This window comes from Monodelphis domestica, chromosome 8 (assembly GCF_027887165.1).
Source record: "Monodelphis domestica isolate mMonDom1 chromosome 8, mMonDom1.pri, whole genome shotgun sequence".
Classification (NCBI taxonomy): domain Eukaryota; kingdom Metazoa; phylum Chordata; class Mammalia; order Didelphimorphia; family Didelphidae; genus Monodelphis; species Monodelphis domestica.
This window is the reverse complement of record NC_077234.1, coordinates 70,568,582-70,588,811: the sequence shown is the minus strand read 5'-3', so window position 1 is coordinate 70,588,811 and position 20,230 is coordinate 70,568,582. Positions and strand designations below refer to the sequence as shown.

Genomic DNA, 20,230 nt, shown 5'->3' with positions numbered 1-20,230 from the left:
TCCTTTTGTAATCTAATGCCTACTGTGTGCAAGGTGTGATGCTATATGTTTAGTGAATTAAGGAACTGAGAAAAGTCCCACTCCCTGATCTCCAGCAGTTGCAGTCCAGGAAGGGATTGAGATGTGCCCAACAGATACACATACAAATAAATATTCTGGATTATAGAATTTAGAGCTCAAGAGAGATTCCACAGGCCACCTCCTCACTTTATCATAACATAACGGAGGGAGACCCTAAAGGTTTGATAGAGAATGTGTTGCAGTGAAAAGAATATTGGAGCTGAGGTCAAGGGAGATATGCGTGTGATCATGTCTAAGACTTGGTTTTCTGATTTGTACAATGGTGATACTATTACTAGTAGTGGCTGTCTCCTAGGGTTCTGATGCTCAAGTGAATTGAGTGTATTTAAAGTGCCACATAAACTTTAAGGCTCTCTAGAAAAGTGCCTGTAACAGGCTAACAGCCTTGAAATGCTGGCAGCCATTGCTCTGGGTCACACATGAAGTTATTAGGGAGCAGTATAAGGATTCCCAAGCCAGCACTCTGACTCACAATCAGTAACCTTAAAAGATTATGTGTATAGGAGATTTTGGAGGAGGGAGAGAGAGACAGACAGAGACACAGAGACAGATCACTGGGGGAATTGGAGAAGGTTTCAAAGAGGAGGTGACATTCAATTTGGATTTTGAGGGGGGCAAGTGAAGGGAAGTGGGAAGGGGCAGAATGATGTTGGGGAACCATAATGAATAAGCTGAGTTTGGCTGAAGTATACAGTGTGAGAAGGAGCAGACTATGAAATAAGGCTGAAAGGATAAATTGGAGCTGGGTTATGAAGGGGCTTGGGCTTTATTCGTTAGGCAATCATGGTACCACTCAAGGTATTTGAAGAAGGAAGTGAAGGGATCCCATTTGTCCATTAGTAAGATTACTTTGGCAGTAGTACAAAGGAGAGGGAAGAGGGGAGAAAAAGAGGCAGAAAGGACAAATGAGAATCTATTACAATATAGTCAAAAATATGGCGAGGGTCTAACCTAGAAGAATGACCATGGAAGTATAAAAAGAAGAACAGATAGGGGAGATAAGTAGGAGCAGAATTAAAATGACTTGGGAACTGACAAGGTGTAGGGAGCAGCTAAGAAAAGTCACAGATTTCTGGGCTTTCAAGCCTGAGGGTCTAGGAGAACATGTTCAACGTGTATGATAAATTTAAGATAAAGAGCAGATTTGGGAGGAAAGATGATAAATTCCATTTTGGACCCTTTGAGTTTGAGATATTAGTGGGCTATCCAGGTGGAAGTCTCTGATAGGTTGTTGAAAATTCCAGATTGGTATTTAGGGGAGAGGTTCATACTGTTCTCCTCCTATAGAGTTTCCCTGGCCTATTCCCTTATATCAGCTATCTTCCTGGCTCTCCTCTTCCTCCTTGTCTGCCCTACTTCACCCCAATCTCCCCATCCATCACACCCATTCCTTTAGCCTTCTTCTACTTCCCTCCCCCCCTCACCTGGCCAGGCACGATCAATCTTGTGACTGCTGGAGTTTGATCGGTGGTGGTAATACTGTGGAATGGGGCTGTATTTCCCATGATGAAGCGATCATATCCCACACCTTCAAACCTGATGATGGCTGAATTCCAACCCAGAATGTGGATGGGGACATCCACCTGTGGAATGTACAAGAAAGATGGGGCAACCAGCAAATCAGCCTGAGGGTGCTGTGTCATCTCATGATAGGATTCCATCCCTAAAACATCTTCTCCAGGGAACTGATATCCCCTCCCCCCAGAAAAATAAAGTTAGGGTGAAGAACTGAAACTGGAACTGAGTCTGGGTCAAGGGTTCAGTGGGTATCAGCTCACAGCATAGGTCTTGGCCTCTATTGGTGAGAAGATCCAGAAGACTTGCGTAGTCTTGCCAGGCTGGATATCTCCATGGGGATTGAGACACTGGAAGATGGGGTGCTGGAAATTTTTATTCTGGACATTCCATAGAACATCCAACTGGATATCATATAACACAGGCACTGAACCCCCATTATAGAGTTCAAAAATCTGCGAGAGCATAAGAACATAAGACTTATTGAAGTGGGTCAGCTTCATAATCCATTTAACCTAATACAAGTATCCTTTCCACATTGCAGGGATTAAGAGGTGCAGTGCACCTGTAACCTGGAAAATCCACATAAAATGTTTTGCCCTCCCTCTGTTGTAGGGAGGACATCTGAGTTTTTTCTTTCTCTTTTGTGGGCACTTATGGTACCCTTATAAAATTTGGGGTACGTATTTGTCCTAAGCTATATAGTTTCTAAACTTTTTCTGGGTCATCTGCTGGCCTTCATGTGTCATATACAGCTCCCACAAAACTCCCCCAAATTCCCACTTAATTTCATATGCCAACATGCAATATATCAAGACCATGCCTGGGAAAGTCATTATGGAAGGAATGGATACCTGTGGTCTATGTAGTACTGTTCTGGGAGGCCATGGGTGTTCTGCATGAGAGCAAACTCAAAGGTTAAGGACGAACCTGAAACCATGCCTTTTTCCCCATAGGATGACTTTGCTAGGCATCTATTACTACAATTATATGTGAAATCTCTTTTTAAAAAGCTAATTATATTTTTCAGCCTTTGTTTTCTAGCTGATGCATTTTCTAAGATTATCCCCCATCGGGTAAGATAGTCATTTCTTTCTCTGTCAGGGTGGCCTTGAAGGGTTTTCATAAAGTGGGATTTGTGAACATGCCATTTCCAAGCCTTTTATCATCTTGCTTTTCTGACTTCATCTGCCCAAATGGAAGAATCCTAAACTCCTTAGTCCATCCTGATAAAGTCAATCCTTCCGGGGGAGAATATTTTCCAGAAGGCAGAAGGGATGGGGAAAAGGTCATGAAGTCTGAGTCCAGAATATGAGACTGGAAGACCAGAGAGAGTGAGCACTGGAAAAGTGAACTCCCTCGTTTTATGGATGAAGAATCTGAGGGCCAAAAAGGTGGACTTGCCCAAGGTTGCAAAGCAGCCTAGTTGTATAATAGGGAAAAACAGAGCCAGAACAAATAATAATAATAATAATAATAACAATAATAATAATAATAATAATAATAATAATAATGGCTATCATTTTCTGTCATTTCTATAGTCCCTACCATTTACCAGGCACTGTGCTAAGTGCTTTACAATTATCTCAATTGATCCTGACAATGACCCTGTGAAGGAGGGCTATTTTCACTCCCATTTAACAGATGAAGAAACTAAGGCCCAGAGAGAAGTGACTTGCCTTAAGCCATACAGCTAGTAATTGTCCAGGCTGATCACTGGATCCACTGTGCCTCTGAGCTGCCTATACAGAACCCAAATTTCTTGACCCTCAGAGTTCAGTGCTTCATTTTCTGCTATACTTAAACTCAGATGCACTACTCAGGGTCACAGAGGACTGGCTGATCTGGGGAAGTCCTTCATCCTTTGGAAAAGGATTCCCTCACTGGATGTCACGACTATGAATCACGGACAAACTCCCTTCCCTTCTCTGGACTGTGGCTCCCGAGGCCACAGCTGAGTTGGTGAGTGAGCAGAAATCAAATGTGGAATTTGAGGCTCTCAGGATGGAAGAAGACATCCCTAAAGATAACCAGTCCATCTGTTCTGCCTGCCTCCTTTTTTTTTAATTTTTAAAAATAACCCTTACCTTCCATCTTAGAGTCAATACTGTATTGATTCCAAGGCAGAAGAGTCGTAAGGGCTAGGCAATGGGAGTTAAGTGACTTGTCCAGGGTCACACAGTTAGGAAGTATCTGAGGCCAGATTTGAGCCTAGGACCTCCCATCTCCAGGCCTGACTCTCAATCCACTGAGCCACCCAGCTGCCCCCTGGCTGCTTCCTGACAGCACGACTGCTTCCCTGGCCTCTGGAGACAAGGGCTCCTCTATACTCTGTTCTTCCATATGGTACGAAAGTCACAGTTGCAGAATGTTGCCTGTAAAGTCCCACAAAGTTGCTAGAGCAATCTGTTTAGCTAAACTGTTTTTCTTTGTTACAAGAGAAGGTTCTTCTGGGTGGGTGGGAAGTGTATACTGGAGAAAGGCTGTGCTGCAAAAGAGCCTCTGACACATTAGTAAAACTTAAACAAAACAAAAAGAGGCATGGTTTTCTCTATGGTAAAATAAATAGATAGATAGATAGATAGATAGATGAAAGGTCATGACCTCTCCAGATTTCTTTTTTCAGCAACTCACCCAGAAATCTCTCTGATTCTAAATTTTCTCTAGATTTCCATTCTCTCTAAATTCAAGATTAAGAAGATTCACTCTAGATCTGTGTGTGAATAGCAGCAAGGTGAAGGTCTTTCAGTCTGGATCCTTGGAGGAGCTATCCACTCAGAAGGCTTTGGTACAGGGTCACAGAATTTAGAGCTAGAAAGAACCACAGCTAAGGCTATTCAGGAGACTTGAGTCAATCTTCCCATTCTACAGATGAGGAAACTGAGGCTTAGAGAGGTCAACTAACCTAGCCAAAGTCACTAGCTGGGAATAGGATTTCTGGATTCAAACCCAGATCCTGGGATTCCAGCTCCAGTGTTCTGCAGTGCAAATGCCATGTAATAGGTATTGTCGCTTTTCTCTCCCTTTTACACTGTTCCCAATCCACTATCCTGAAGATAACCAGGATTCTTTGGCTCTGATTTGTCAGTCCTTTGCTCTACAAAGTTAGGCATTTTAGACTAATGATTGTGCCATGTTGGTCATGCTCAGCCTACTGCCATCCAGGCATAGGTTTAATTTAATGACGATGGGAACACAAAAGTGGCTTAGTAAATAGAATGCCAGGCCTGGAGAATGGGGGGAGGTCCTGGGTTCATATCTTGCTTTGGACACTTTCTAATTGTGTGACCCAGGGCAAGTCACCTAATCTCTATTGCCTAGCCTTACCATTCTTTTGCTTTGGAACCAATACACAGTATTAAATCCTAAAACAGAAGGTAAGGGTTTAAAAGAAAGATGATGATGATGATGATGATCACAATTACTGACCTGACGTGGGGGAAGGGAAGTGCCAATGGTCACTGGGGTAAACCGGTGTTTGACAGATGTGAAGTGGACATACTTCTCTCCTGCCTTCACTGTCACTCCTACGAAGTTCAGCTGGAGAGAGAGAGAGAGAGAGAGAGAGAGAGAGAGAGAGAGAGAGAGAGAGAGAGAGAGAGAGAGAGAGAGAGAGAGAGAGAGAGAGAGAGAGAGAGAGAGAGAGAGAGAGAGAGAATCATTTAGGTAGGCTAGGATCCCTCAGTCCTAGGTTTTCCAAAAAGAGTTCTGGACCAATGTTGGATCCCATTTGGTTTTCTCCCAGGGCCACCTCTCAGATGTCCCTTAAAATAATTTTTCCCAGGGGAAGCTCAGTAGCACAATAGAGAGAGCTCTATGCCTGGAGAATAGGTGGTTCAAATCTGGTCTCAAACAATTCCTAGCTGTGTGACTCTGGACAAGTCATTTACTTCAATTGCCTAGCCCTTGCCATTCAGCTGCTTTGGAATTAATATTTAGTGTCGATTCTAAGATAGAAGGTAAAGATTTTTTTAAAAAAGGAATGGTTTGAGGGACATGTAGGCATTTCAGTGGATAGTGCCTCTGGCCTGTAATTGGGAGGAATCAGGTTCAAATCTAGCCTCAGAAAGTTCTTAGTTGTGTGACCCTAGGCAAGTCATCTAAGCCCAGTTGCTTAGTCTTTTTTTTCTGATAGAATTGGTACTAAAGGGACATCAAGGTGACTCAGTGGATAGTTAGGCCTGAAGATAGGAGGTCCTGGGTTCAAATTTGACCTCAAATGCTTCTAGCTGTGTGACTCTGGGCAATTCACCTGAACCCCATTGCCTAGACCTTATTCTTCTGCTTTGGAATTGATACTTAATATTGATTCTAAGACAGAAAATAAGGATAAAAAAAAGGATTACTTTCCCCACCCTGCCCAGGTTCCTCAAGTGGTTTACCAGAATCTCCCGGCCATTGGACACTTTGAGCAGCACAGGCAGTTTATCGGTACCAGCGAAGATGTGTCTATGGAAGAGGGACAGGTGTCAATTTCCCATCACCGATGGGAAGCAGGAGAGCAAACAGGCTTGGTTGGGAGCCGAGCCCTGGAGAGATTTAGTGATGTCTAACTCAGGGCTGAGCCAGCACCAACTCCCGAGGTCAGCGGGGAGATTAAACCAAATCAAAGCTTGCAAGTTCAATGTCGGGCTCCTTACAGAGAAGTAAGGGACAAAGGGTGCAGATTGAGACCTACCCAAATATATGCTTGAGTGCGCATTCGTACACAACCAATGTAGACATTTCTTTCTTGACGATGCAGGGTTCTGTCTTTCTTTTTCAAAATTTTTTTTAAATTTATCAAAAGCAAAATGGAATGGTGGCTACATAGGGAAATCTTGGTTCAGGAATGGACATCCACAGTGGCAACTAGGGTAGCACAGTAGATGGAGCACCACACCTGGAGTCAGGAGGACCTGGCTTCAAATCTGACCTCAGATATTTCCTAGCTGTGTGACCCCGGGCAAGTCACTTAACCCCATTGCCTAGTCTTTACCACTCTTCTACCTTAGACTTGATACTTACTATTAATTCTAAGATAGAAGACAAGAAATTTTTTTAAAAGACTAGATATTTAAGAGTCTTGCTTCAGGAGATGAAAGAAGGACCAATGGGAGCTCCTTTCCTCCCTGGTCTGGTATTACCTGTATATGAATTCTACTGTCTGCTCCTGCCCAGGTTGCAAATTTCCTGACTTGGGGATAATGGAGAAGATATCGTTGTCCTGGACCCGCATCTGATGTAACTCAGTAAAGTCAAACTCTGTCCTTTCTGCCCAGAATTCCAGATCTATTTGCTGGTCACTGGGAAAGAGGAATGACCTGTCCGAAGGAGATGGGAGTAGAGAGTCAAGTTGTATAGTAGAGACAATGTACCAATCCACAGGAGACCCTGGCTAGAATTCTGGCCAGGGATGAACAAAACTTCCTCTTTTCCCATTAGATGTGTGCCACCACTCTTCCCCCACACACCCTCTAACCTGCCCCCTTAGGAATAGACTATTCTCTTATATGATGTTATAAAAATCATTTTTCTAAACCCTTACTTTCTGTCTTAGACTCAATCCTGTGTATTGGTTCCAAGGCAGAGGGAGTGGTAAGGGCTAGGCAATGGGCGTCTTGCCCAATGACTTGCCCAGGGTCACCAGCTAGGAAGTGTCTGAGGTGACCTGAACCCAGGTCGTTCCAACTCTAGGCCTGGAAATCTATCAACTGAGCCACTTCGCTCCCTCTTAAGGACATTGTTGAGGATGGAACTTGTGAAGACAATAAACAGACACAAAGTGAAAAAGATCAAATCCAATTCCTTTACCACATGTCCACTAAGCTCAAAGTACCACAAAATGTGGAGAAAATACAAAGTTCAAGTAAAAATGTCCCTGTCCTCGGGGTTAAGAGTCTGCTGAAGGCTATATCTGAAAACACACACACACACACACACACACACACACACACACATAAGATCTTAATTAGATTAATTTACATTTGCATGAAGAACATCTTTGATGAAAGAACGTTTGGGAAAAGACAAGGATTTTGCGACCAACTTTCTCCAACAGATCACATTTTTTAAAACTGTCTTTTCTTTTTCTGCCTTAAAATCAGTGCAAGTATCAGTCGAAGGCTAAGCAGCTAGGATTAAATTACTTGCCCAGGATCACACAGCCAAAAAGTGTCTGAGGTCAGATTTGAACCCAGGTCCTCTCATCTCCAGACTGGCTCTATCCACAGAGCCACCTAGCCACCCCAGACCACATCTTTATAGTCACCAGATTGACCAAAAAGTGCACATGCTGTGCAATTCTTTTGTGTACATTGCTTGTGAATCTATATTTTTTTAAAAAATTGGATTTCCTAGAGCACGATGCTACCCTAAAAGCTCTCCCCTATCGAAGTGTCTCCCTCTCATCCATCCAATAAAACATACGTGACTCCGTGAAAGTTCCAAGAACCGAGATCATTTTGTTTGATGAGCCTCTGATCATGCGTATCACAAGCCAGGCATAAAGGTGGCAGCTGTATGCTAGCCCAGGGGATTGCTCCAGTCCAGCCTAAATGAAAGAGGGCTTCCCTGACAGGAGAAGGCATCCAGATACTCCTGTTTCTGAATCACTTTCTACTGCCCGTGTCAAGCCCTAAGACCTCTCGGAGCTCCCGAAAGGAGGTCCAGAATCATTCAATGGAGTTGGTCCATCCACGCGAGTGAATGAAGGCTACTTATTGCCCCTCATCTTGTGATGGGAAGTTCTTTAAAACCCATACATCTGATCTACCAGTACACACAATTTAGACGGACCCTGTGGAAGAACAATGCATTGAACACAGAACCAAACGGGAAGAGAGCAGGCCACGCTGAATCGGAGAAACTTCTCAGAGATTCCAATGATCCCAAGTTTCACTCAGAAATAGACTCAGTTTGGGGGGAAACATCAATGGCCCTGACACATGGACCATGACAGTTTTGGAAGAATTCAGGTTGACAAAGGAAAAGTGGCTGGCCATCAGGGATAGACTTCGGCACTGTCAGAGTGAAGAACTGTGCAGAAAGGTCACAATAGATACAATCAGACACAAGTCACTTGGAAAGGGTGCGGGGGTAGACAGCTTGGTGTTTCAGTGGAGAGAGGGCTAGGTCTAGAGATGGGAGGTCCTGGGTTCAATCTGACCTCAGACACCAGCTGTGTGACCCTGAGCAAGTCACAACCTCAATTGCCTAGCCCTTATCACTCTTCTGTCCTGGAATACAACTTAGTATCAATTTTAAGACAGAAGGTAAAGGTTTAAAAAAAAAAAAGGAAGGTGGACAAGCTACAGGTCCCCCCCCCTAATATTCACACAATGTCAAGAGACCTTGGAAGCTCCCATACAAGGAAGTGGACTAACTGTAGGGGATTAGGAGAGAGCATGGACAAGAGTCACAGAGGAAGAAGATGTATGGGCGTAGCTAGGTGGCTCAGTGGACAGAGATCCAGGCTTGGAGACAGGAAGACCTGGGTTCAAATCTGGCCTCAGACACCTCCTAGCTGTGTGACCTTGGGTAAGTCATTTAACCCCATTGCCTAGCCCTTACCATTCTCTCTGGGAACCAATACACAGTATTAATTCTAAGACTGAGGGTATAAGGGTTTGGTAAAAAAATGGTTCATCTCAGTGTCACCTAGGATTTAGTGATCTTCTAAGCCAGCCCCTCTTACTATCTTTGCTCCAATTTCACCACCCTGCCAGACCTTCACTCTATTTCTGTTTCCCTAACCCTGGTCTCCCTGCTGTTGGCCATACCAGTTCAAGGGCACCACGCCACTGTTCTTCAGCAAAAGGAATACCACTGACGGCTCAGTTCCAATGGGTGCAGCCCCAAAATTGAAATCAAGCAACAAAGGTGTGTAAACAGAGGGAATCCTGCTTGTGCTGTGGTGGGGAAAGAAACCAGGTCATCATAAAAAGAGAACCAGGGAAGCTAGCAGGGATCATGCACCCAAGACCCACTGGGCGAGGCTAACTCATCTGTGGGGACAGGCCTAGAAACCAAACTGGACTCTGGGCTTCCCTCTGTCCTGGTGGGGGGCAGAAGGGAGTGTCAATAAGGAAAGATTCCCCAGCACTCACTCTCAATCCTTGACTGAGAATTAAAATAGCCCCAAAAGAAGCATGCAACCAATTACCAAGGACCAGGGAGGAGGAGACGAGGAACATTCTCTGGAAGCCCCACAGTAATCCTTGTTCCACTCCCATCACCTCTACTTCCTCTCTAAGGGAACCCTGCCCCCCTCCACTTCCACTTGGGTGGTCTTCCCCTTACCTGTGTCTGGTGGGCACCCTATAGGTGAGCTCCCAGGAAGTGGGGTCCCGCTCCAGATAGCTGTTGAGAGTTTCTAAGGAGAAAAGTCGCCACAGATGCTGTCGAGTGATGCCCCCGGCACTGCCCATTCCACAGGCATCCAAAATTGAGAGGGTTGGGTATACACCCTTCATTGTTGCCTTGCATATGACTTCCCTTTTACTACATTCACCATCTAAGGAAGGGGAAGAGAAGGAGGTGAGGGGATGCACCTGGGGGCAGAAAGGTCTCTCTGCCTGAAAAGAGCACGAAATTGAAGGTCAGAAGCCTGGGATTCGGATCCTAGCTCTTACCCTCACTACCTACATGACTACCGACATCCCCCCCCCCCCCTTTCTGCAGGTCTTAAGTTTCTTTTTCTAGCAAATGAAAAGGTTGGATTAGATGATTTTTGAAGTCTCTTCCAGTTTGGGAATTTTGTTTTATATTCTTTTCTTTTCCTGGTAAATCCTACAAGATTCAATCAGCCTTGGCACTCACACCTCATCTGGACTCTCTGCCCCTTGGATTGCAACTTACAGACATGAACTTGCTTTCTCTCTCTCTCTCTCTCTCTCTCTCTCTCTCTCTCTCTCTCTCTCTCTCTCTCTCTCTCTCTCTCTCTCTCCCCCTCTCTCCCTTCTCTATTCTCCTTTCCTCCTCCATCCCTTACTCTCTGTCCCCACACCTCCATGCCCCCTCAATATCCAGTACCTTTGCGGGTGAGGAGGCAGCATTTGATGGTCCAAGTATATTGCAGCCGCCGAGTAGGGCAGGCAGTAAGGCAGATGGTTTCCTGGGACCGGGCACACAGCATTCCCTCCATTTTTTCCAGTTTCAGAACTGCGCAGGATGGAAAATAAAGATGTACTAGGCAGTTCACTGACCAGGGTGTGAGCTGCGGTTCCTTTTCCCCACCCCATATTCAGCAATGCCCACAGTTCTTTGCTCTATGCTACCCCCCACCCCATACATCTAGGGACCAGGATAGAAAATTTGGGGAGAATACATCAATGGATCTCTGGTTTTGTCTATGTGGATACTTCCACCAATACAGCAGATTACCACCCATCCATGTCCAATGGCCCCTGATTCTCTCATCTTGAAGAAATCATCCATGATCTATGAGCTCAAGGTTTCTGTGTAGTTTACAAGCTTTGGGCCTCTTTCCTTTTTTGAATCTGAGCCATGTGTCCAATGTATTAGGGTCCTTTCTTGAGGCTCAATCTTCAATTGAAGTCACTGAGTATTAACATACTGATTTATTTTGGACGCTCTTGCCAAGTTTTGATTTTTCTACCTTCTCCATCTTTGCATTGGATTTTGGTATACAAGCTTTTACTCACTCCAGACACAACAAGGTAAGATAGCCAGGATGTCCTATGAAATTACATTCCTTATTCCCTTTGGAAGCACAATAAAATCAACTGTGCCTGTCCTTTATTTACTCCTTGAAGAAGAATCCATAACATCCTTCCATATAGCTGCAAATTCCTTCTATTATCCGGTATCATTTAAGGTGAGAATGTTAATATGAGTGATTCAATTCCTCCAACAATGTACTTGTTATTAGAAAAGGACCTCAGATTTAGAGTACTGATTGAAAAATGTTTAAAGATGGTGGGGAAATGCTGATTCTTATCCCTTTTTATTCCTGACACTACACAAGAGAAAGGAGAAATTCAGGACCAAGGGCTATTTTGTATCTTTCTTGGTTGTGTCTCACTACTGCTGGTGAGGCTCTCTAGTCATAGGGGAGCTGTTCCTCCAGAAACAGGTACATCTATTTTTTTTAAACCCTCACTTTCCATCTTGGAATCAATACTGGGTATTGGTTTTAAGGCAGAAGAGTGGTAAGGGCTAGGCAAAGGGGGTTAAGTGACTTGCCCAGGGTCACACAGCTAGGAAGTGCCTGAGGCCAGATTTGAACCCAGGACCTCCCACCTCTGGGCCTAGCTCTCAATCCACTGAGCTACCCAGATGCCCCCCAGGTACATCTATTTTTAAATTTTAAAACCCTTACCTTCTGTCTTAGAATCAACACAAGAATTAGTTTCAAGGCAGAAGAGCAGAAAGGACTAGGTAGTTGGGATTAAGTGACTTGTCCAGGGTCACACAGCTGAAAATATCTGAAACTAGATTTGAGCCCAGGGCTTCCCAACACCAGACCCGGCACTCTATCCACTGAGTCATCTTGTTGCCCCAGATCTATCTGTTGTCAAAAGTCTCCCTGAAATCTTTCCAGCACAGTAGGACCAGGCAATTTGAATGCTTCTAGATCCCTAGGGTACCTCTATGCCCTGACAAGGCATCAGAGTAGTACTTTTGAAGAGGATCAGCTAATCAGAGGATAGGAACTCAAAATGAACCCTCTGTCTCCTTTTCTGTAAAATGGTGAGAACAGCCCCTCAACTTTGACCTATGTGGAAGAGGGAATGGGCTTATTCAGGAGAGGGGTATGTGTGTGCTCTGTAGACAAGTACTATTGTTCTCCCAACTCAGCCTCCATGTATTGCCCCCCAGCCCAATGGAGTAGCCTTATCCTTGGGTCTCCATACTTATTGGGTCGGTCTTCATCACATCAGGATCACAGGGCCCACTCAGTGTCTGCTCCACAAAGAGGCGGTAGTGAAGGGTGCAGTTCCCATCATTCAGCAGGATCATCTCCTTCCTCTGCTCACTGTCCACAAGCACATTCCCAAAGTCCAGTTCCTTTTCTTTTGCCTAGGGCACAAACCCCCCCATGCAGAGAATTCCTTTAGTGAGCCCTGATGAGGTTTCCATGGGAAAGAAGAACCTTCCCAACCAAAGAACAAAGTTCTCTCCCACCTTAATCATCACCCTGTAAGAGGAAACCCTTCCCAGAGCTAGAGCATGGTGGCCCTGCCCAGGCAGCTACAGGGTCTTGATCATCTCAGAAAGCAAGTCTGGGGTGGGGGAAAGAGGTATCACACCAGGCACTGATGATGTGTGAGTAACCAGCCTTCCCGATTAAAATCTCACTATGACCTCAGGGCTGATAAATAACAGTTCACCCCTATCTACTGTCTTACAGGTCACAAAGCATTAAATGTATCATTACAGATAGGAGACAGCTAGATGGCACAGTGTGAGCTGGACCTCAAGGCAAGAAGACCTGAATTCAAATCTAGCCTCCAACCTACTGGCTACGTGACCTTGGGCAAGTCATATAACCTCTGTTTGCCTCATTTCATCATCTATAAAATATATAATAATAGCACTAATTCCCAGGGTCATTGTGAGGATCAAATGAAATAAAAATTATAAAGCCCACTGAACATTTTGAAGTGCTATTATTCTTATCATCAGCATCAGCCTCATTTTACAGATGAGGAAACTAAGGTAAAGTGATTTGCTCAGAGCCACACTATTAGGAAGTATCATAGTGAGGACTTAACCCCAAATCTCCATTGGCATGGGCTCTTCCCACTTCACCTTGCGTAACCTTTATTCTATACCTCTTACTGGGCCCTAGGCTGGGGAGTTATTGACCTGAAGGAAAGTGCCTCCCTCCTCACACTCCTTCCCCAGAGGACCTCAGAGCTAGGAGAGAGAGGTGGTAGGCTAAGGGAGGGATACTCACAGTAATGGAGGCCTTGATGCCTTCCCCAATGAGTTTCAGTACGTAGTGACTTGTTTCGGAAGGAGGAAGACCCGAAGGAAGAAGAATGGAAGGTGGAATGTTGGAAGAAGTATCATTGGAAAGAGGAAGGCGGGAATTAGAAGGGACGGGAGGAGGAACATTGGAAGGAGGAAGGCGAGGTGGAGCAGCCAGGGAAAGAGGAACTTTGGAAGGAAGGCTAGAAGAAGCAACAGTGGAAGAAGGAATGCTGGAAGGAATTGCCATGCAAGAAGGAAGAGTGGTAGAAGTAACACTGGAAGGAGGAGGGCTGGGAAAAGGAGGACCACAAGGGGCTCCTGAATCCCACACCCACAAAACAGCCCGAATCAGGTAGTTCATAGTAGCATTAGGGGTGAAGGTCCATGTATGAATCTGAAATTGCAAAGATAGGCACATGTACATGTTTTGATGGAATCTTCTCTTCTAACCCCTAGTGATCTTTCTAACCTATGAACTCTAAAATACAGCTCTTACTGTCTAAGGTACTTCATATAAGTGATTTACCCATTAGTAGATACTTTTTAAAAAAATATAGATCTGTCCTGTCTCCCTTAACTAATTTGTAAGTCCCAGGAAAGCAGGGAAAATGTCAGTTATAGATCTTTATGTATCAATACAACTTAGCACAGGGTAAGCCCCACAGAAGATGACTTGAGGAATGTTTGTTGGTGTTGTTATTATTGACTCTGGGGACTCAGAATCCCCTGGCTGGAGGCTCCTGTCATGCCCTTGGTCAACAGAAAGAGCAGATCAGGGAAGTCTGGCTGGTCCTGCCTCCATAGAGACCCTCTTCCTTTCTTCAGTGACCCCATCCTTGGGATCTGAAATTATCCCTCTCGATTCTGATTCCATGGTTTGAGTTATTATCCCTTCCTACCACATATACCATCTCCCTTATCTACATTTCTTCAACCATATTCTAAAGTGGAAAAAGGTGTTGTAGAGGCCTTCCAGACTGAAGCAGCCTCTCAGGTCTCTCAAAAAGTGAAGAGGTGCCTGGTCTCTGACGCTTCCCAGCTGTGCAACCCTGGGCAAGTCACTGAGCCCCCATTGCCTCGCCCTTACCACTCTACTGCCTTAGAATCAATACACAAGTGTGGCCCAGAACAAATTGCTTATCATCTCCGAGTATGGAGAGAGCATCGAGGGAAGGAGGTTTGGATTTATAATTTTGGAAAATTATGTTGAAAATAATTATTACATGTAATTGGGAAGATAAAATACCTCTGAACAAAGAAAGAACCAATACCCAAGACAGAAGGTCAAAATGAAGAGACAGAGATGCTGGACAGGGCAGGACATACCATGGTCTCATTGGGTAGGATGGTCCCTTTGGAAGGCTGGACAGATACCACCTTGCTGCTGTGGAAGGTATACTTCCATTCAAAGGTCAGGGTCAGGCGAGTGGTGTTTCGGATTTTATAGGGCATGGTGGAGGATCCTCCTATATAAGTAGGCTTGAAATAGAGGACTTTGCCCGATTCCATCTGTATATCGAGTGGCTCTTCTCGGCTCATCAGTATGACTTCCTAGAGATCCAGGAGAAATGGCACTGTGGCAGCCTTGAATGAACTTGTTCCTATATCGGGGAGGCGTGGGGTGGAAGCGAGGTGTCTTTTCTCTCTTGGTTACTTTCTGGACAAAGATTCTCCTGTTATCCCACTTGTTAATTAGCAACCGAGGGTTAAGACCTGCAAGTTGCAGACCCTTGAAAAGTGTTAAGAGGGGCAGTAAATAGAGCACCAGACTTGGAATCAGGAAGAAGGGGGTTCAAATATGGCCTCAGATACTTCCCAGCTTTGTGACTGGATGAGTCACTTAACCCCAATTGCCTAGCCCTTACAACCTTTTTCACCTTAGTTATCAATTCTACGATATTCAGTAAGTGTTTAAAAAAAGTGTTGGGGTACATTTTTGTCCAGTGTTCGGTATGGGAGTTTGTTTTATTTGACTATTGAATATTGCCATTCCCTCTTCCTCTCCCCTTCCCTGAATGAATAAATAAATTTTGTTAACTGAATAAAAGGTTCTTTTTTTTAAAGCCTCATCTTCCATCTTGGAATCAATATTGGTATTGGTTCCAAGGCAGATGAGAGGTGTAGGTGGACAGAAATCCAGGCTGTAGGCTCCATTCTGAGCCCCTACCTTAATATACTTGGGACAAAAGTTGAACTGAAGGGCTAACTCGAGCTGTTTCCAGGTGAACCCCTTGGGGATGATGGAAAGGAGGAAGATCTGGTAAGCCCCAGGGAGGAGGTAGCCTGAGGTGGGTCGGACAGTGATTTCTGGGCTGCTGCTTGGCAGGAATTCAAAGGATAACATCAAGGATCCACTGTTGAAGAGGAGCAAGGTCCGGTAGCTTGTGCACTTGGAAGAGACTGCTGGGAAAAGCTGAGGAGAGAAGAGAGAAAGAGAAGGAAAGAAGACTCTATGAGGGAAGTTCTGAGACCCTGTCATACCACAGCCTGCCCCCCACTGGGGAAGGGACTGGGCAAGGATCATCCCTGGGGAGACCTAAGGTACCTGCTGGCCAGTGATGGGCACACCTTAGAAGCTTGCCTGCTTCTGCTGTAAATGTCTGATCATCAGTGTCTCTGTAGGAATATTTCCCATTATATATATACTTCAGTTCTCTGAGGGTCTGGAATTCTGTTGGGGTAAGTACTCCCTTTATAGATGCAGTGTGGAACTTGCTTGAGGGAGTCTTCGTGACAACAACCAACTTGATAATTGCTAAGGTTTAAGTCATGCTTGAAGGCAGCTAAGGTGACTCAGTGGAGAGATAGCTGCCCTCAAACACTACCTAAACTCATCTTCTACAGCTCAAATCCAGCCTTAGATATTGACCAGCTATGTGACCCTGGGCAAGTCACTTAATACTGTTTGCCTCAGTTTCCTCCTCTGTAAAATGAGCTGGAGAAGGAAATGGCAAAATATGCCAGGATTTTAGTTGTGTGACCTTGGGCAAATCACTTCATCTTATTTGCCTTTTTCTTCCTCTATAAAATGAGCTGAAGAAGGAAATGGCAAACCACTCTGGTACTCTTCCAAGAAAAACCCAGACAGGGGGCAGCTGGGTAGCTCAGTGGATTGAGAGCCAGGCCTAGAGACAGGAGGTCCTAGGTTCAAATATGACCTCAGACACTTCCCAGCTTTGTGACCCTGGGCAAGTCACTTAACCCCCATTGCCTAGTCCTTACCACTCTTCTGCCTTGGAACCAATACATAGTACTGATTGTAAGAGGGAAGGGAAGGGTTTAAAAAAGACCAAGTCAGAGATGACTGAAACATCTGACAAAAGCTTTCCCCACAACAGCCCAACAAGGTACATACTGGACCTGCTATTATCCTTATTTTACAGATGCAGAAACAGAGAAGTCAATCCTCCTCATTGCTAATAAGTGGAGGAGCTCAAGTTCATGCTTTTTTGTATGTTTCTCACTTGATTCTCACAATGACCCTGGGAGGCAGGGGCTGTTATTAGACCCATTTTACAGATGTGGAAACTGAGGCAGAGACATTAACTTGTCCAATGTCAACTAATTATCAAGAACCTTAATCTTTTTTAAAACTCTTACCTTCCATCTTAGAATCAATATACTTCTTAGCATCAATAAGACTTCTACAGACTCAGTATGAATTGAATTATAGAATGAATTATTACTGAATGGATTCAGAAATAATTGACCAAAAATGCCTTTAGGATTAGGTAATAATAATGAGCACATTACCCAAATGAATTTAAAAACTGAGTACTATATAAGCCAAAGAGCAAAGAACCTTTGGGTGTAGGTCTTCATCACTTCACATTTACAATATTAAAATAACCTACAGGTGGGTCTCTTCTCACTCCAGTGGCATCTACCACTCAACCACCAAAGTAATCTTTCTAAAATGTAAGTCTAAAACATGGTGATCACAACCTCAACAAACTTCTAAGGCTCCCTACTCCCTTTAAAATTTTACACCAAATAAAAAATCAATCCTCTCTTTGCCTTAAAAAAAAAAAAAAAACCTTTCCTCCATCTTAGATTCAAAACTATGTGTTGGTTAAGCAATGGGATTTAAGTGACTTGCCCAGGGTCACACAGCTAGAAGTATCTGAGGCCAGATTTGGACCCAGGATCTCCTGTTTCTAGGACTGGTTTTCAGTTCACTAAGACACCCAGCTGCTTCCCTCTCTTTTAAACCCTTTTACAATCTGATCTCTTCCTATCTTTCCAGGTTTCTTACACTTTACTACCTCTTACATACTCTACAGTTCAGGCCCACTCGATGGTCTTTTTGATGCTTCTCAAACACAGCATTAGCCTGAGGATTTCTTACAAGAAGGAATCCTCTAGAAGTTAGAGCAAAGGCTCTGAAGGTGGCTGGTAAGCTGAACTGTAGGGGGTCCCTGTGAGAGGCATAAAGGGGTTTTATGTCCAGTCCAGCTGCCACTTTACCTTTTTAATTCAGCCTAAAATTGAAGATCATGACCTCCTTTCTGTGGCTTGCCACTCACCTTGGGGACATCTAAGGTATAACGGGGGAAACTGTATTCGTTCTCCTCCTTGTAGGTATGCCCCATGGCTCTCAGTTTAAGACACCAAGATGGAAACACAGTGCAGTCTTCTTCTATGTTGTTGAAGCTCCTTAGGACCTGCAAGACAAAGGCCAGCCTCCAAGATGAGCTCTTCTAGCCAAACTCAGCAAGGATTTCGCTGGCCCTCCCAGAGTTCTCCACTCTGCTCTCCTCCTCCCCCAGTCCTAACTGATCACACAAGGAGACTTCTCCAAGGTGAACATGTGAAGGAGGACTTTCCTCTCTGTCAAAGTGGCCTTGCTATTATAGATTCAACTCATCAGCAAAGTGAAGTGGGAAATGGCCATAAACAAGGAATTTCCACAGGAGAATGGCAAACTATAAATGGCTGTTTGCAAACATGCTCCAGATCACTAGCTGGAAGAAAGTACAAACTGAAGGAACTTTGGGATTTCACTCCATACCCTGAAAACTGGCAAAGATGACCAGAAATGGGGCACAGTCTATGGTAGAGGGACTTTGGGAAGATAGGCATAAGAGTGCGCTGTTGCTGAAGCTGTGGATTGGTCCAATCATTCTGAACCTAGATTCAAAACCATGCAAGAAAAGTGACTAAACTGTCCAAAGACTTTGATCCAGTGACCCAATTATTGGACATCATCATCATTCTCACATTTATATAGTGGTTTAAAAAAAAAGAACCTTTACCTTCTGTCCTAGTAACAACTCTAAGACAGAAGGGCCAGGGGTAGGCAAATGGAATTAAATGACTTGCCCAGGGTCATGCAGCTAGGATGTGTCTGAGGCCAAATTTGAACTTGGGTCCTCCCAACTCCAGGCCTAGCTCTCAATCCACTGAGCCTCCTAGCTACCCCTACAGTGTATTAAAGTTTGCAAATTATTTTACATTACCTTATTTGATCATATGCCCCAAGAGACTAAAAGAAAACAAATACAATCCCATATATCAAAATATCCATAGCAACACTCTATGGTAGTAAAGAAATGAAAATAAAATGAATGTTCATCAGAAAGGCTGCAGCAGTACATATACAGAAAGGCTGGGGAAAACCAACAACACAACTATAAATACATATGACTGCACTGTATAAGAAGAAATGGTTGAGTATGAAGAATTCAGAGCAACAAGGGAAGATCTGGCCAAACTGATGTACATAGTTCATCAGAAAGATCTCAGTAACTGAGGAGCAACAGCAAAGGGGTCAACCTCCCTAGATTTCCCCAGGACTGACTAAGCTAAGCTGGAAAGAATCCACAGTACAAGGGCAACAGGAAAAAATATACATTAATAATTAGCATTTATTTAGTGCTATCAGGTTTGCAAAGTGCTTGATATAGTCACTTATTTGAACTCCACAACAATCTAGGAATTAAGGGCTATACAGATGAGGAAAATGAGACAAAAAGGTTAAATGACTTGCCCAGTCACTCAGTTGGTGTCTGAGAATAGATTTGAATTTGGGTCTTCAAGAGTCCAGCTCTAGTCCCTGTACCACCTATATAATTTATGATAGAGAAATGAGAAATAGAGGTCCATTAGGCGAGTAAGAGCAGAAAATTGGGCCAAAACCACTGGTTGTAATGACCTCTTCAAGGACTGAGGGATAGTCCGCCAGGTAGCACCACAGTGGATCAGAGCATCAGTCCTGAAGATGGGAGGACCTGAGTTCAAATTTAACCTCAGATACTATCTAGCTGTGTAACCTTGGGGAAGTCACTTACTCAATTGCCAAGCCCTTGCTGCTCTTCTGTCTTAGAATTAATACTACGGCATTAAAATAAAGATTTGAAAAAATAAAACCACCAATTGTAATGTTCTAAGATAAAACCTGCTCTTCCCCCAATTTCTTCTCATGGTATCTATCTATCGACATCACACTTTGCTTGGTTTTTACTCAAATGTTTCTGGTAGGATGAATTTTATGTCAATCATAAAAAGAACCAGTGGTTAGTCTCTGAGTCAAACTTCTCCCTAAGTGGTAAGAATTTTCTTAACTGGGGGCTCTGAGCAAATGTGATTGTACTCTTAACTTTTCATTTGCTTTAAACTCCTCAGAGCAGCAGCAGCGGGGACTGGGGAACCTGAGGAGCCACTGTATGAGCTAATTGTTATAACAAGGTATATTTGATTAAATCTCCAGAGACAA

The 20,230-nt window shown here is 44.1% G+C and overlaps 1 protein-coding gene across 8 annotated transcripts in view; it reads right to left on the bottom strand.

The window, feature by feature from the left end:
* Positions 1–20,230, bottom strand: part of CFAP65 (cilia and flagella associated protein 65) — a 44,905-nt gene that overhangs the window by 8,477 nt on the left and 16,198 nt on the right. For 5 of the 8 annotated variants that reach the window (XM_016425082.2, XM_056808071.1, XM_056808072.1 and 2 more), the window contains exons 14-26: positions 18,042–18,179; positions 15,683–15,928; positions 14,842–15,066; positions 13,499–13,909; positions 12,453–12,618; positions 10,609–10,737; positions 9,877–10,090; positions 9,357–9,485; positions 6,723–6,899; positions 5,979–6,045; positions 5,026–5,136; positions 1,860–2,051; positions 1,506–1,664 (exon numbers count right to left, since the gene is read on the bottom strand). In XM_016425082.2, the coding sequence (XP_016280568.2) occupies positions 1,506–1,664; positions 1,860–2,051; positions 5,026–5,136; positions 5,979–6,045; positions 6,723–6,899; positions 9,357–9,485; positions 9,877–10,090; positions 10,609–10,737; positions 12,453–12,618; positions 13,499–13,909; positions 14,842–15,066; positions 15,683–15,928; positions 18,042–18,179 (2,364 nt within the window). The remainder of the gene's footprint in view (positions 1–1,505; positions 1,665–1,859; positions 2,052–5,025; positions 5,137–5,978; positions 6,046–6,722; positions 6,900–9,356; positions 9,486–9,876; positions 10,091–10,608; positions 10,738–12,452; positions 12,619–13,498; positions 13,910–14,841; positions 15,067–15,682; positions 15,929–18,041; positions 18,180–20,230) is intronic. The other 3 variants (XM_056808073.1, XM_056808075.1, XM_056808076.1) reach the window with 3 other exon arrangements.